The sequence below is a fragment of the Bos indicus genome, chromosome X (genome assembly GCF_029378745.1).
Source record: "Bos indicus isolate NIAB-ARS_2022 breed Sahiwal x Tharparkar chromosome X, NIAB-ARS_B.indTharparkar_mat_pri_1.0, whole genome shotgun sequence".
NCBI lineage: Eukaryota > Metazoa > Chordata > Mammalia > Artiodactyla > Bovidae > Bos > Bos indicus.
The window spans coordinates 95,493,616-95,510,408 of record NC_091789.1 but is presented as its reverse complement, the minus strand read 5'-3'; the positions used below and the strand labels follow the sequence as shown (position 1 = coordinate 95,510,408).

Here is a 16,793-nt window from a genome sequence, read left to right as displayed (position 1 = left end):
AAACTGATACACAACAGGTTAACTATTATAATGTACTCCCATGTAAGTCTACCCAACTTCAAGTGTAATTCTTTTTTTTTTTTAATACAGTAAAGATTTAATAGGACTAGTTAATAAAAGACACAAATATAGGGGGAGCTAGGGCAACCAGTAAATAAAAACCAAAATAACAGGGAAAAAATCAGAACCATTGTAATTCCCCAAGCTGGAGCACAATTTTGCGGGGGAGGTGTGTCTTTCCATTCATATAATACCTAACACTGTACATTAAGATTTTAGTATCATAGAAAAACTTGGTTCTTCCATGAAATTCTTTAAATTCTCGATAATTTTTCGAAGTAGACATCATTATGAATGAAAAACAGCCAACGAATGGGCACCTGTTGTTTTTTAACACTGTAGATTTACAGAAACTTTTTAAAAGTTATCATAATCTTTTTTGTCTTTTTTCCCCTCAGCTTCAAATCCATCAACTCCATCACTATCCCTTCTTCGTTTTCTGTTGTTGTGGATGTTAAAACACTGGTTCATCTGTGGTAGTGGATCCATGCCTAGAACTTTGTGTATCTGGCAGAATGCAAGGAGTCGCAATGCAAACTGTGCACTGGATGTGATGTCTCCACGCTGCTGGTCAGTCATTGTCGCCAAGGTATCGAAGGGATCCTTCTCACAAGGATCCAGATGTCCAGGACTACCTTTAAGAATAATCCCTGAAGAAATGCACTCAAAAACTCTTCTCAGAGCATCTCCAGGGCTTTGAGGACTAGAAGCACTACTGATTGCTTTCTGTACTAGTAACTCCATCGCCCAGCTTGGAAAATCAGACCAAGTTGGAACTCGTTGACAGAGGTCCCGGAGAATACGTATGATAATCACACAGGACTGTAGACCATTAGCTCTAGCCTGGAACCACTTAGCGTGGCCTAGAGCAGCCAGAGCATCAAGGCATTTTTGCCTGTCCAAGATGTCCGGTGGGTCTTTCACCATACCCAAGGTTACATCTCCTTCCCTCATGTTCTCTTCTCAAATAATTGGAGATGTCAGGGTGATAGTGACTTGCATTTTGGGTTCCACACATGAGTTCAAAATTATTGCCACTTCAGAAACAGCACATTTTATGTCATACTTCTCAGGACTTATAACAGCAAGCTGCTTGGGTAGGTTTTCTGCAATACGGCTTAATAATGTCTTTGAAGGTTTCTCTGAGCACAGCAAAACAAGGTTGACATTTCTATCTCCTCGGAGAAGTAATCCTTTCACCAATACTCCCACTCGCGAAACTCCCTTTAAAGCTCTGTCTTTACCTCCCTCTTTTCTTATCATCTCCCTCTTTGCTCTTGCTCTTCTCGTGTTCAGATAAGCTGTCTGAAACAAGTTTTAAAGCACGTTCAGTGATAGAAACAATTTTCTGAACTGCCTGTAATTTCTCTTCAGTTGGATAAATGGTAGCATGCTTTGTCATTACGTAACGGTCATCAGATGAGTCACGACGATGTAAGGGTGCAGGCCCCTGTGGCTGAGGAGGCATGCCTGGTTGGACTCCCAGAAGGCCTAGTGGGCCCGGGGAACCATGAGGATAGCCTCTGTCAGGCATTTGGTGGCGATCATCCCAATGATACTGTTCTTCCTCCATTCTTCTCCAGTACATGTCCTCTTCGTAACGTCTCATTTCCATTCTCCAGTGTTCTTCCTCTTCTCTTCTTCACCAGTACTCCTCTTTATGCATTTGCTTTCTCATTTTCTCTTCTTGAATCTTTCTTGCTCTAATACTGGGCTCTACTTCTTGCAAATCTGGATTTACTTTATTATTTTTTTTCTTTATTTTATTTTTTAACTTTATAATATTGTATTGGTTTTGCCATGTATCAACATGAATCCACCACAGGTATACACATGTCCCCCATCCTGAACCCTTCTCCCTCCTCCCTCCCTGTACCATCCCTCTGGGTCGTCCCAGTGCACCAGCCCCAAGCATCCAGTATCATGCATCGAATCTGGACTGGCGAGTCGTTTCATATATGATATTATACATGTTTCAATGCCATTCTCCCAAATCATCCCACCCTCTCCCTCTCCCACAGAGTCCAAAAGACTGTTCTATACATCAGTGTCTCTTTTGCTGTCTCGTATACAGGGTTATTGTTACCATCTTTCTAAATTCTATATATATGCATTAGTATACAAGTGTAATTCTTGGTCAATTTTATTTCATGTAAACTTATTAATTTCCCCACCCCTCTAGGTTTTCTTCAGACAAATCTTAAACATTTTATCAGTTAATCCACAGATATTTCATAATATAGCTCTTAAAGATAAAGACAACTTAAAAAGACTACTTTAGTGACAAAATGCATGCCATTATCATGCCTGAAGTGTCAAAGTGTTAGTCACTCAGTCATGGTCTACTTTTTGTGACTCCATGGACTGTGGCCCACCAGGCTCCTCTGTCCATGGGATTCTCCAGGGGAGAATACTGGAATAGGTAACCACTCCTTTCTCCAGCAGATCTTCCCAACCTGGGAATGAACATCGGTCTCCTTCATTGAAGGTGGATTCTTTACAGTCTGAGCTACCAGGGAAGCATGTTATCATGCTTAGACAAGAGTTAATGGCCACTTAGTATCTTCAGTATTCACAGTAAAGTTTCCCTTGTGTGCTGTACTCAGTTGTGTTGACTCGTTGCGACCCTATGGACTGTAGCTTGCCAGGTTCCTGTCCATGGGATTCTCCATGGAATAACATTGGAGTGGGTTGTCAGGCCTTCTCTAGGAGATTTGATTGCGGCTGGATTCCTTCCCCACTGAGCCACATGGGAAGCCCAAAGTTCCCCTTGTGTGGTGCTGTGTGTGCCTGCTCAGTCATGTCTGACTGTTTGTGACTCCATGGACTGCATTCTGCCAGGCTTTGTCCATGGGATTCTCCAGGCAAGAATATTGGAGTGGGTTGCCATTTCCTCTTCCAAAGGATCTTTCTGACCTAGGGCTTGAACCCATGTCTTCTTTACTCTCTCATAAATGTTAATGTTTTCACCAATTCTGAATCCCATTTAGTCTCAGGCACTGCAGTTTTTCAATATGCCTGCTAATTCTCTGTAAAATTCCCCCTCTCTTGCTCTCTCTGTTTCTCATGAGAAATGAATCCTTTGCTCTACAGAGTCATCCACATGCAGCATTTTGCTGATTTCATCTCATTGGCATCATTTAATACACTCCTCTGTCCCCAGCTTTTCCTGCAAATTGGAGTTTAGATCTTGTCTTCTGGTTCAGTCTTCTAATTTGGCAAGAATGGCTCAGAGGCAGTGTGGCATTCATCCACTGGGAGGGGAATACTGTATGGTTGTCCCTATTTTTGTAGAGCAAGCAGATACTGGTGCTCATTGCCTACAGTGCTTGTGTCATTTGAGGTTGAAAATGGAGGTATTTTCATTCTATCTACGCTTCTTCATTTAGTAGATGAAATTCTTCTCTGATGAGACACTTCCCTCATCCACTGTTTGGTAACCAATGTTATAGTTCATGTGCCACACACAGGATAACGGTTTCATTATTTGCCTCTGCTTACCCAATTTCCAAATAATGAATCTATTTCCTAGCATTTAATCATAGCGACCATGAGGTCTTTGTTCCTTTAGAGCCACTATGAACCCCATATTTAATCACAGCTGATGTGTTTTAATCCACTTTAGTTGTTAGTCTTATTGGCACTCAACTTGTCCCTACATGATGCAGACTCATAGTGTGAATCTGCCCACACACGGGCAAGTGCAACGCCAGTGCTCAGTTAGCATGGGTTGCAGTACATCAAAGAACTGAGTGAAGTATATTGACATCATGCTTGACTGTTTTATTACAACATTATATTACTGTGCTCATCCCTCCACCAGATGTTTGAAACTGGCATTATCCCCTTGGCTGTCTTGGGTGTGATGCATACTACATTTGGAGACTGAAGAATGAAGACTCTCTCTCCTTCATTGGAATTTAGTACCTTACTTGGGGGACAAGTGACTCAACTAGGCTCATGAACTTGATTACCTTTTTGTCTTACAAAAGTCCTTTCCCCACATGACCATTAATTCTTGCTCACACTGTTTTCTCTGTGCCATCATCTGCTATTGCTCTAGTTTCTGGAACCTTGCATGGCTCACATTTCCCCTTTCCCTGACACACTTCTCTCCTCCATATCATTGTATCAGCACTCCCGTGAGAGTAGTTTATCAGTAAATCTCCAATGGCTTCTTTATTCAGCTTCCTCCCCTCAATGGTTTCTCCAATCATGGCTGCACACTTTGAGGATAGAATATTTTGACCTCGAACACATCAAAGACCCTTTGGTAACTAATCTCTTTTTCTCCAAAGTTTAGTTTTCTGATTTCTAACCTGGGGCAAAAGAGCTAGCTTTCCTGTGTCCTTGTGAAATGAGCTTCACAAAAGACCACCAAGACATCATGAAGCATACAGAGTCTAGGATGTGTAAATTATTTTTACCTATGGTTGCTTGAGTACAGGCTGCTACCTGAGAAGTGCTGAATAAAATGTAGAGGATTAGACGATCCCTTGAATTTATCTCATTACTCTGAGAGATCACAGTAATCTTTACATAGGAAATGCTGGGACTTAGGCAGAAATGGTTGGCCATCATGTTAATGTACAGATATTTTTCCACTTTTTATCCCCCAAATAATCCCACTTTCTGGTTAGGCTACCTCAGCACTCAGCTATCAGGCAGTTCAGTTCTAGCTGAACGTGCTTCACTAAATTTTATTTTTTATTGAGATAATTGACATATGATATTCTATACTTTTAAGTTGGATGGTGTGTTGATTTTACATTATATATTACAATATGAATACCACTCTAGCATTAGGTAACATCCCCATCATGTCACATAGTTATCATTTTATTTCTGTTTCACTAAATTTTACTGTGGTACTCGTGTACACTGGTGGAAAGTGAACAATTCTTAGTGACTAATTATCTGTTTTCATAGTTCTTCATATTTCCGGTATTAAGTCTGTGTGAATTTGTATGAAAACAACTGCTTGATAGTTTAACCTCTTTTGTGATTACATTCTCACCTAGGACCGGAAACATTGGATAGAGTATGGTGGTGACATTGCAGTCATTAAGGATTGCCTTAGAATGGAGATACATTTCCCCCCATTTAACCTCAAAACTAGGCTATTTTCTTCCTGTTTACACACGTTTGGCTATCAGGCATTTCATCCATGATGTCCCACAATTTACCATATTGGTGTTTAGTAATGATGATGTTACTGAAGTGTCTTACAATTCCAGCTCCTGTGGCTCTTTATACTCACCATGACGTTTGCCTCTAGCACCTCAGAGTGTATGTGTGGATGTGGGTTCATCTCCACTCATCATATAAGGAAAATGAGGCACAGAGTGGTTAAGGATATCAAACAAAGAAAATAGTTTAAAATGGCAGGCCTTGAACCCTAGTCTTTTGGTACTTGTACTAGTCAATGTCTGGTTGCTGTTAGCAGAAAGCATTCTATGTTAATTAGCAGAGGGATTAATTTCAGGAGTTAGGAGCATATAAATACTGTCTTTCAAGGGCCTGGAGATACAGGTCTATTCATGGCCTCTCAGAATGATTATTATACTCATTCAGCAAAGTTGGTCCCCAAGGGCAGCTGCCACAGTTGAGTGGGGAATCAGGATGTTTCCAGTACATCTGTTGGCTTTAGGCATAGGGTGTCTTAATTGCTTTCCTAGAAGCAGGAAATTCCACCAGAATTGTTAGCTCTTAATTGCTTTCTTGGAAGCAGGAAATTCCACCAGAATTGTTAGCTTCCCAGCTACATTCACAACTCCAGCATGCACGTCTTACATCTCTCTACACTTAAAATGCTTCTAAAATAAATCTGATCAGTGTACATCAGATTGACAGAAGGTAAAATGCATTTGGAATCCTACTAAGTTAAAAACTCTAGGAAATGGAGAATTAAACTGCTGCCTAGTCGCTTCAGTATGCTGCTGCTACTGCTGCTAAGTCCCTTCAGTCATGTCCGACTCTGTGCGACCCCATAGATGGCAGCCCACCAGGCTTCCCTGTCCTGGCATTCTCCAGGCAAGGACACTGGAGTTGGTTGCCATTTCCTTCTCCAATGCATGAAAGTGAAAAGTGAAAGTGAAGTCTCTCAGTCGTGTCCGACTCTTGGCAACACCATGGACTGCAGCCTATCAGGCTTCTCCATCCATGGGATTTTCCAGGCAAGAGTACTGGAGTGGGGTGCCGTTGCCTTCTCCACTCTTCAGTATAGATAGGGATATTTATGAATGGAGCTTGAAGAACCAATGCTGAAAGAACCAATATAAGGCATCCAATACAGTGTTCTTAACCCTGTGCTCACTAGTCCCTTGATATATTCCTCTTCTCCTTCCAGTCCATTTGGCACTACTATTCATAAAACCTGGGTGAAACTTAAAACTCTGTTTGTGCTCTAGGCTGCCTAATGAAGTTAGAGGTACACTGGAGAAAGAGAGGAATCTCAAAGCCTGAGCATATTATGTTTTCCAGTATAAACTACTTTTGTTTAAATGGAATTCTTCAGAAAATAATTTTACATTCTCAAATCAGCCACCTCCCCCCAAAAGTCTATCCTAAATTTTCTCCCATTCCTCATTTTTCTTATTTCATTCTGCCTTAACAATCTCCACAGGGTTATCTCCTACTTCAGGAAGAAAACGTGTTCTCATAAAAGAACTTCACTGTATTATCCTTTCTCTCAAAAATTCACCAATATTTTCATTCTCTCCAGATAATCTAACATGTTTCCATCTTTTCTCATTTTGTGATTTAAACGTACCTAATCTCCTGATTTCTTTTTTAGTATATAATAGATGTTACAAGCCAGTATGGCCTTAGAATTGTACTGTCTGTGCTCGAACACAAAGCCTACTACTTACTACTTATATGATCTTGGATAATTCACTCAGCTTATCTAAACATTCATTTCTTCTCTGTAAAATATATTGATAAGATTACCTTATTCACAGAATGATAGGGAAAATGAAATAAGAAAATTCATAGAAAGTAATTGAAATACAACCTGCACCCAGGAAACACTCAACAAAAGTGAGTTATTATCAGATAAATGTAGTTCAACCATAATGTACTGGCAGAGAATGTGAAGAGCTTATGGAAAAAAAAATCTGTTTTCTCTAATCATATTGGTGATGGCAATACTAAGAATTCTATTAATACATGTGTGAAAGTGAAAGTGAAGTCGCTCAGTCGTGTCCAAGTCTTTGCGACCCCATGGACTGTAGCCTACCAGCTCCTCCATCCATGGGATTCTCCAGGCAAGAGTACTGGAGTGGGTTGCCATTTCCTTCTCCAGGGGATCTTCCCGACCCAGGGATCAAACCAGGGTCTCCTGCATTCCAGGCAGACGCTTTAACCTCTGAGCCACCAGGGAAGCCCTATACATGTGTAGGTGGGGTAAATCAAGTAAATAAGTATTTTATTTTCTAATTTTATCATCCGCTTTTATCACCTCATGCGAAGAGTTGACTCATTGGAAAAGACTCTGATGCTGGGAGGGATTGGGGGCAGGAGGAGAAGGGGACTACAGAGGATGAGATGTCTGGATGTCATCACTGACTTGACCGACATGAGTTTAAGTGAACTCCAGGAGTTGGTGATGAACAGGGAGGCCTGGTGTGCTGCAATTCATGGGGTCGCAAAGAGTCGGACACGACTGAGCGACTGAACTGAGCTGAACTTTATCACTGAGAACCAATATTTCTGGTTGGCAGAAATATATAAAATTGGTCTGGTACATTTTGTCTTACTAGCTAATAAAAAAACCCATGAAGGACCACTAGCATAGTCTCAAAACCACTCAGAATTAAACTAGAAGAGGCTTCCACTGGTTGATGAAGGGCCATCCTAAATTCAGAGAGTATAGCAAGAAAAATTGTTTCAGTTCAGTTCAGTTCAGTTCAGTCGCTCAGTCATGTCTGACTCTTTGCAACCCCATGAATCGCAGCACACCAGGCCTCCCTGTCCATCACCAACTCCCGGAGTCCACTCAAACTCATGTCCATCAAGTTGGTGATGCCATCCAGCCATCTCATCCTCTGTTGTCCCCTTCTCCTCATCCCCCCAATCCTTCCCAGCATCAGGGTCTTCTCCAATGAGTCAACTCTTCCCATGAGGTGGCCAAAGTACTGGAGTTTCAGCTTTAGCATCATTCCTTCCAAAGAAATCCCAGGACTGATCTCCTTTAGGATGGACTGCTTAGACCTCCTTGAAGTCCAAGGGACTCTCAAGAGTCTTCTCCAACACAACAGTTCAAAAGGATCAATTCTTTGGTGCTCAGCTTCCTTCACAGTCCACACTCACATCCATACATGACCACTGGAAAAACCATAGCCTTGACTAGACAGACCTTTGTTGGCAAAGTAATATCTCTGCTTTTTAATATGGTATCTAGGTTGGTCATAACTTTCCTTCCAAGGAGCAAGCGTCTTTTAATTTCATGGCTGCAGTCACCATCTGCAGTGATTTTGGAGCCTCCCAAAATAAAGTCAGCCACTTTTTCCACTGTTTCCCCATCTAGTTGCCATGAAGTGATGGGACCAGATGCCATGATCTTCGTTTTCTGAATGTTGAGCTTTAAGCCAACTTTTTCACTCTCCTCTTTCACTTTCACTTTCATCAAGAGGCTTTTTAGTTCCTGTTCACTTTCTGCCATAAGGGTGGTGTCATCTGCATATCTGAGGTTATTGGTATTTCTCCCTACAATCTTGATTCCAGCTTGTGTTTCTTCCAGCCCAGTGTTTCTCATGATGTACTCTGCATATAAGTTAAATAAGCAGGGTGACAATATACAGCCTTGACGTACTCCTTTTCCTATTTGGAACCAGTTTGTTGTTCCATCTACAGTTCTAACTGTTGCTTCCTGACCTGCATACAGATTTCTCAAGAGGCAGATCAGGTGGTCTGGTATTCCCATCTCTTTCAGAATTTTCCACAGTTTATTGTGATCCACAGAGTCAAAGGCTTTGGCATAGTCAATAAAGCAGAAATAGATGTTTTCTGGAACTCTCTTGGTTTTTTGATGATCCAGAGAATGTTGGCAATTTGATCTCTGGTTCCTCTATCTTTTCTAAAACCAGCTTGAACATCTGGGAGTTCATGGTTCATGTATTGCTGAAGCCTGGCTTGGAGAATTTTGAGCATTACTTTACTAGCATGTGAGATGAGTGCAATTGTGTGGTAGTTTGAGCATTCTTTGGCATTGTCTTTCTTTGGGATTGGAATGAAAACTGACCTTTTCCAATCCTGTGGCCACTGCTGAGTTTTCCAAATTTGCTAGCATATTGAGTGCAGCACTTTTACAGCATCATCTTTCAGGATTTGAAATAGCTCAACTGGAATTTCATCACCTCCACTAGCTTTGTTGGTAGTGATGCTTTCTAAGGCCCACTGGACTTCACATTCCAGGATGTCTGGCTCTAGGTGAGTGATCACACCATCATGATTATCTGGGTCGTGAAGCTCTTTTTTGTACAGTTCTCCTGTGTATTGTTGCCACCTCTTCTTAATATCTTCTGCTTCTGTTAGGGCCATACCATTTCTGTCCTTTATCGAGACCATCTTTGCATGAAATGTTCCCTTGGTATCTCTAATTTTCTTGAAGAGATCTCTAGTCTTTCCCATTCTGTTGTCTTCCTCTATTTTTTTGCATTTCTCACTGAGGAAGGCTTTCTTATCTCTCCTTGCTATTTTTTGGAACTCTGCATTCAGAAGCTTATATTTTTCCTTTTCTCCTTTGCTTTTCACTTCTCTTCTTTTCACAGCTATTTGCAAGGCCTCCTCAGACAGCCATTTTGCTTTTTTGCATTTTTTTTTCCCGTGGGGATGGTCTTGATCCCTGTCTCCTGTACAATGTCATGAACCTCCGTCCATAGATCATCAGGCACTCTGTCTATCAGATCTAGTCCCTTAAATCTATTTCTCACTTCGACTGTATAATCATAAGGGATTTGATTTCGGTCATACCTGAATGGTCTAGTGGTTTTCCCTACTTTTTTTCAATTTCAGTCTGAATTTGGCAATAAAGAGTTCATGATCTGAGCCACAGTCAGCTCCCGGTCTTGTTTTTGCTGACTGTATAGAGCTTCTCCATCTTTGGCTGCAAAGAATATAATCAGTCTGATTTCAGTGTTGACCATCTGGTGATGTCCATGTGTAGAGTCTTCTCTTGTGTTGTTGGAAGAGGGTGTTTGCTATGACCGGTGTGTTCTCTTGGCAAAACTGTATTAGCCTTTGCCCTGCTTCATTCCGTATTCCAAGGCCAAATTTGCCTGTTACTCCAGGTGTTTCTTGACTTCCTACTTTTGCATTCCAGTCCCCTATAATGAAAAAGACATCTTTTTTGGGTGTTAGTTCTAAAAGGTCTTGTAGGTCTTCATAGAACTGTTCAACTTTAGCTTCTTCAGCATTACTGGTTGGGGCATAGGCTTGGATCACCGTGCTATTGAATGGTTTGCCTTGGAAATGAACAGAGATCATTTTGTCATTTTTGAGATTGCATCCAAGTACTGCATTTCAGACTCTTTTGTTGACCATGATGGCTACTCCATTTCTTCTAAGGGATTCCTACCCACAGTAGTAGATATAATGGTTATCTGGGTCAGATTCACCCATTCCAGTCCATTTTAGCTCGCTGGTTCCTAGAATGTCAATGTTCACTCTTGCCATCTCCTGTTTGACTACTTCCAATTTGTGTTGATTCATGGACCTAACATTCCAGGTTCCTATGCAATATTGCTCTTTACAGCATCAGACCTTGCTTCTATCACCAGTCACATCCACAACTGGGTATTGTTTTTGCTTTGGCTCCATCCCTTCATTCTTTCTGCAGTTATTTCTCCACTGATTTCTAGTAGCATATTGGGCACCTACCGACCTGGGGAGTTCTTCTTTCAATCCTATCATTTTGCTTTTTCATACGTTCATGGGGTTCTCAAGGCAAGAATACTGAAGTGGTTTGCCATTCCCTTCTCCAGTGGACCACAGTCTGTCAGACCTCTCCACCATGACCCGCCCGTCTTGGGTTGCCCCACACGGCATGGCTTAGTTTCACTGAGTTATACAAGGCTATGGTCCGTGTGATCAGATTGGCTAGTTTTCTGTGATTATGGTTTCAGTGTGTCTGCCCTCTCACAACACCTATTGTCTTACTTGGGTTTCTCTTACCTTGGACGTGGGGTCTCTCTTTATGGCTGCTCCAGCAAAGCACAGCCGCTGCTCCTTACCTTGGAGGGGGGGTATCTCCTCACGGCCGCCCGTCCTGACCTTGAACATGGAGAAGCTTCTCTCGGCCCTCCTGCTCCTGCGCAGCCGTAACTCCTTGGACGTGGGGTTGCTCCCAATCATCATTAACTTTTGCTAACTGAAAAAGCAGTCACAACTTGACATTATGTGCATCTTTATGGAAATACTCAAAATTCCCCTTCAAGTATTCTTGCTTAAAAATTACACCTATATCTGGTCAAGCTCACAGATTCAATTATTGATACACAGGAAATACACAGAAAAAAAAGGATATTCTAAACTATACCATAAGGATACAATCACTAAAGTCAAGAACGTAGAAAACTCTACAAGTCTCATGATCTACCTTCTCTAATGAATAAATGATGTGAAAAAATGGAGGGTAGATTGGGAACCTGTAGATTGAGAGACTTAAAAGTATCCAAAAACCTAGGCAAAATTGAACTGCAGTGTTTGAGTATACATTTGTGTGATAAAACTCTATGGAAGATCATGAAGGTGATTATTATAAACGTTAGAATAGTGGTTACATTTAAGGGTGGAAGGAGTGGGTTGTGATTGGACAGGGTAGAGATAGGCCTTCTGGATTGACTGGCAAAGTTCTAATTGCTGATTTGAGTGGTGGTTACAAGTGTGTTTTCCTTCTAAGTCAATAAGTTATAATTTTGTGTTATGCAATTTTCTGTATTTGTGCTGTATTTTGCAATAAAATTAAGTTGAAAATGATTAATTAAGCAGTGACCAGATATTTCCTACACTTTCTTTTTTTAAAAAAGCCTTTGATGAGACTTCTCCCATTTACTAATGAACTCTTTCAAAGTTCTAGGCAGATCCACCAGAGACAATTGCCCCATCACAAAAATCAAAAGAGTTTTGTCCAAGGTTAGTCTCTGTGTATATTTCTGGTCAGTGTTTCTCTCTCGGATATATCTGTCTTCTCCTGAATCCCAAGGATGATGGTTTGTGAAGACATCCAGTCACCATTTCTCATTTCTCCTTTAAGGTTCTAAAAGTAACTCATCCTTTTGTCTCTAACAGAGATAATACTAAGTAACAGTTATGCTAATATTCTCATGATTAATACAAATGACCAAGGTAAAGGAAATGTCCCTGGTCTGTCCTGCTTCCTTGCTATTGCTAACTTTATGTGAACACAATTCCCTAAACCTTGACAAGTTCTCCCAGAGACATTTTAGTAAGTCTATTTGAGGTTCACAGAATGCCCAAGAAAGTCTTCGGTGCATGGCTTCTGCACATTTACCCTCTAATTTCTTCCTATTCATTGTGAATAGGTGTGCACATTCTCTTTAAGTGATAGCAAATAACTAAGTCTTTTTACCTGACGCAAAAAGAATGAAGGGGTTTGACATCTAATGGCTTAGGAACAGCACACAGCTCGTAAAATAGTGGCAACCAGGCTGAAACCACCAAGTATCCAAGTGTGTTAGACATAGGACATTTTCTTCTACCCCTGAAATGTTCATTACAAAATTTTTGTTTTAAATCAGCTACTAATTTTTATATTCTGGCTTGTTGTTGGATTTATTTAATATGACTTTATTTCATACTAGCAAATTACATTTTCCCAGGATCTTTTTTTCTATTTCAGTTTGATCTAAATTAAGATAATTTACAAACCAGCTCTTCTAGGCTTTGGCACAAGCATTCCAAATTCTAAGAGTGAGATTCTACTGCTTAGGATCTTATGGACTTTGTCCATCTCAGAGGTCTTAATTGGTTTAATTATGCTGATACCCACACCACCTGTAAGGTTCCAATATGACACTGATTCTTAAGATCAAACCCAGTATCAGCAGTAAGAAGGTTCTAGGCCCCAAGAATTAGAGGGAAGCCTAATTCTGTGGACCTCGGCTGTACTCCAGGGAGGTTAGTGAGGAAGGTACACCAGAATACAGTTGATTAGAAGAATACAAGAGATCTGAGTCCCGTACCTGTCTATCTGACCCACCACCACATCACAGGCTAGCCATTGTCCAGACACCTGCACAAATGCTATAGGTTGTGCAGCTAGACTGGGACAAGGGTCTCATTGGAAACTTCTTCCAAGCAGACACAGCCCAAGTGCTTTACATAAAAAGAGGTTATAAGCCCATCTTTACACCATGAAAGCCATCAGCCAAGGTTACAGGCTTATTTATTGGGGTGGGGAGGTGGGGGGGAGGAGTGCACTGGAAAGGGTTTCAAATTAATGTCTGATCTAAAGTCGCATTTCCAAGGTTCAGCTTCATCTTCCTGTATTTCAAGAGCACCTCCCTAATCACTAATTTCTTCTTTCAGTTGCTGGGTAAACCTTTAACCCCTATCCTACCTCCATTTGTTCAATAAGAATGTTCATTTTCACTAGAATCTGAGTAGAATTGGAAATCAGGTGTGCCTGTCTAGGTTTAATCATTACATCGTGGTCAAATCGCTCTCCCGGAGCGCGTATACAAAAATGAATGGAAATTTTCGGGTTTTTTTGTTTTTAAAAAAAGAGGCTTTTGGACCTCAGCCAGGACTAAGGATGCGGGAGGCCGAGCATACGGATGGCAGCTAGGGGTCAATCCCCGCCCGGCACCGGGTCGGCCGTGGAAGAGTCGGAAGTGGTCGGGGTTTGGGGGAGGAGATCCGCTCACACACAACAGGAGAGGCTGCGCCGCCATATCTGCTGCTGCCGCCGCAGTTGCGAATGCAGTGTCGGGACCCGGCTGCCTCCAAGCCGCCGCTAAGGTTCGTGTCGCTTCCCCATCCCAACTCTCCACTCTTGCCGCCTCACCCCCGGCGGCACTGCCGTCTCTTTTCTCCCATTAAACCCGTTCCCTCCCCGCATCTATCAGGGCTGAAGACGATGGATCTGGGCAGCAGCAGCAGCAGCGACTCGGCTCCCGACTGCTGGGACCAGGTGGACATGGAAGCACCGGGTTTGGCCCCGAGCGGGGACCGAGCCTCCTCGGCGTTGGCGGCGGTCGCCGCCGAGGTGCAGCATGAGCCCCTCAGCTCGGCCTTCAGCCGTCAGCTCAACATCAACGCCAAACCCTTCGTGCCTAACGTCCATGCCGCGGAGTTCGTGCCGGCCTTCCTGCGGGGCCCGAGCCAGCCGCAGACCCCCCCGAATGACGCCCCCGGATTCTATGAAACCTGTACGGGCGCGGGCGACCCTCAAGGTAAAAGGCTGGGACGGGGGGCACCTGTGGAACATTCCAAAGAGGAACAGTTATTGTGGCGTGAAGGTTCCAATTCAGCCGTTACCATGGAACTTTCAGAACCTGTTGTAGAAAATGGAGAGGTGGAGATGGTTTTAGAAGAGTCATGGGAGCACAATGAAGTAAGTGAAGCCGAGCCAGGGGGTAGTTCCTTGGGAGATTCGGGGCCCCCAGAAGAAAGTGGCCAGGAAATGATGGAGAAAGAGGAAATCAGAAAATCGAAATCTGTGGTCGTACCCTCAGGTGCTCCTAAAAAAGAACACGTAAATGTGGTATTCATTGGGCATGTTGATGCCGGGAAGTCAACCATTGGAGGACAGATCATGTTTTTGACAGGAATGGTTGACAAAAGAACACTTGAGAAATATGAAAGAGAAGCTAAAGAAAAAAACAGAGAAACTTGGTATTTGTCCTGGGCCTTAGATACAAACCAGGAAGAACGAGACAAGGGTAAAACAGTAGAAGTGGGTCGTGCCTATTTTGAAACAGAAAAGAAACATTTCACAATTTTAGATGCCCCTGGCCATAAGAGTTTTGTCCCAAATATGATCGGTGGTGCTTCTCAAGCTGATTTGGCTGTACTGGTAATCTCTGCCAGGAAAGGAGAGTTTGAGACTGGATTTGAAAAAGGTGGACAGACAAGAGAACATGCAATGTTGGCAAAAACGGCAGGGGTGAAATATTTGATAGTGCTTATTAATAAGATGGATGATCCCACAGTAAATTGGAGCATTGAAAGATATGAAGAATGTAAAGAAAAGCTAGTGCCCTTTTTGAAAAAAGTCGGCTTTAGTCCCAAAAAGGACATTCACTTTATGCCCTGCTCAGGGCTGACCGGGGCAAATATTAAAGAGCAATCAGATTTCTGCCCTTGGTACACTGGATTACCATTCATTCCCTATTTGGATAATATGCCAAACTTCAACAGATCCATTGATGGACCAATTAGACTGCCAATTGTGGATAAGTACAAGGATATGGGCACTGTGGTCCTGGGAAAGCTGGAATCAGGATCCATTTTTAAAGGCCAGCAGCTTGTGATGATGCCAAACAAGCACAATGTGGAAGTTCTTGGAATACTTTCTGATGATGCTGAAACTGATTATGTAGCCCCAGGTGAAAACCTTAAAATCAGACTGAAGGGAATTGAAGAAGAAGAGATTCTTCCAGGATTCATACTCTGTGATCCTACTAATCTTTGCCATTCTGGACGCACATTTGATGTTCAGATAGTGATTATTGAGCACAAATCCATCATCTGCCCAGGTTATAATGCAGTGCTGCACATTCATACTTGTATTGAGGAAGTTGAGATAACAGCCTTAATCTCCTTGGTAGATAAAAAATCAGGAGAAAAGAGTAAGACACGGCCCCGCTTCGTGAAGCAAGATCAAGTGTGCATTGCCCGTTTAAGGACAGCAGGAACTATCTGCCTTGAGACATTCAAAGATTTTCCTCAGATGGGTCGTTTTACTTTAAGAGATGAGGGTAAGACCATTGCAATTGGCAAAGTTCTGAAACTGGTCCCAGAGAAGGACTAAGCAGTTTTCTTGATGTCCATATACAATACTGTGAGAATTGACTATGATAAATTTCACCATCTTCTCTTATTTACTACACATTGACAAACTTTTCTCCATATTTTGCAAAGAAAAATTTCACAGGAAAAATCCATGTTTTGTCAGCTCTCATGTTGAGATCTCAGTTATGTCACTGTTGAATTTACCCACAATTTCCTCCTCCTATTCCATTCTGCTTCCTTGAACAAAATCAGTAAAATCTTTGTAACTGATGTGGATGTAATTGTCTATAACAATGAAAAATTAATATATTTTTAATTTTTCATTTTCCTTTAGGATACTTAGACAACCCTTGTTCCAACCAGACCAATCAGAGTGTGTCAGTGTGTGTGTACATGTTAAAGACAACTAACATGTGAATAAAATATTCCATTTGAAACTCTTACTGGTATTTGAAGTGCTTTTGAATATTTTTAAAATTTGTCTATAATACTTCTCAGTTAGCTTTTTCACTTTCTCAAATAACTGAATACATCTTATTACCTGGGTTTTTTTTTTTTTTTTCTAATTTTATTTTATTTTTAAACTTTACATAATTGTATTAGTTTTTAAAAACTGTCTTGTACTCACTGCTCTAAATGAAGAATTTACAAATAATGCACAGGTTTGTGTTAAAGGAAAGGTTTTAATTTTGATGAAAAAGATTTTAGAGCTCTTCCCAATGAACTTTGTTTTCTGTGTTCAAGTCCAGTCAATA

At 41.6% G+C, this 16,793-nt stretch overlaps 1 protein-coding gene and 1 pseudogene across 1 annotated transcript; one reads left to right on the top strand and one right to left on the bottom strand.

Moving 5' to 3' along the window:
• Positions 1–228: 228 nt before the first annotated feature.
• LOC109554969 (zinc finger RNA-binding protein pseudogene) lies at positions 229–11,415 on the bottom strand (annotated as a pseudogene).
• A 2,483-nt stretch (positions 11,416–13,898) lies between these two features.
• On the top strand, positions 13,899–16,481 carry GSPT2 (G1 to S phase transition 2). Its single transcript, XM_019956328.2, has 2 exons — positions 13,899–14,043; positions 14,151–16,481. Exon 2 carries the CDS (start codon positions 14,162–14,164, stop codon positions 16,055–16,057), a length of 1,896 nt encoding a protein of 631 aa, XP_019811887.2. The 5' UTR covers positions 13,899–14,043; positions 14,151–14,161; the 3' UTR covers positions 16,058–16,481.
• The last annotated feature ends 312 nt before the right edge of the window (positions 16,482–16,793 follow it).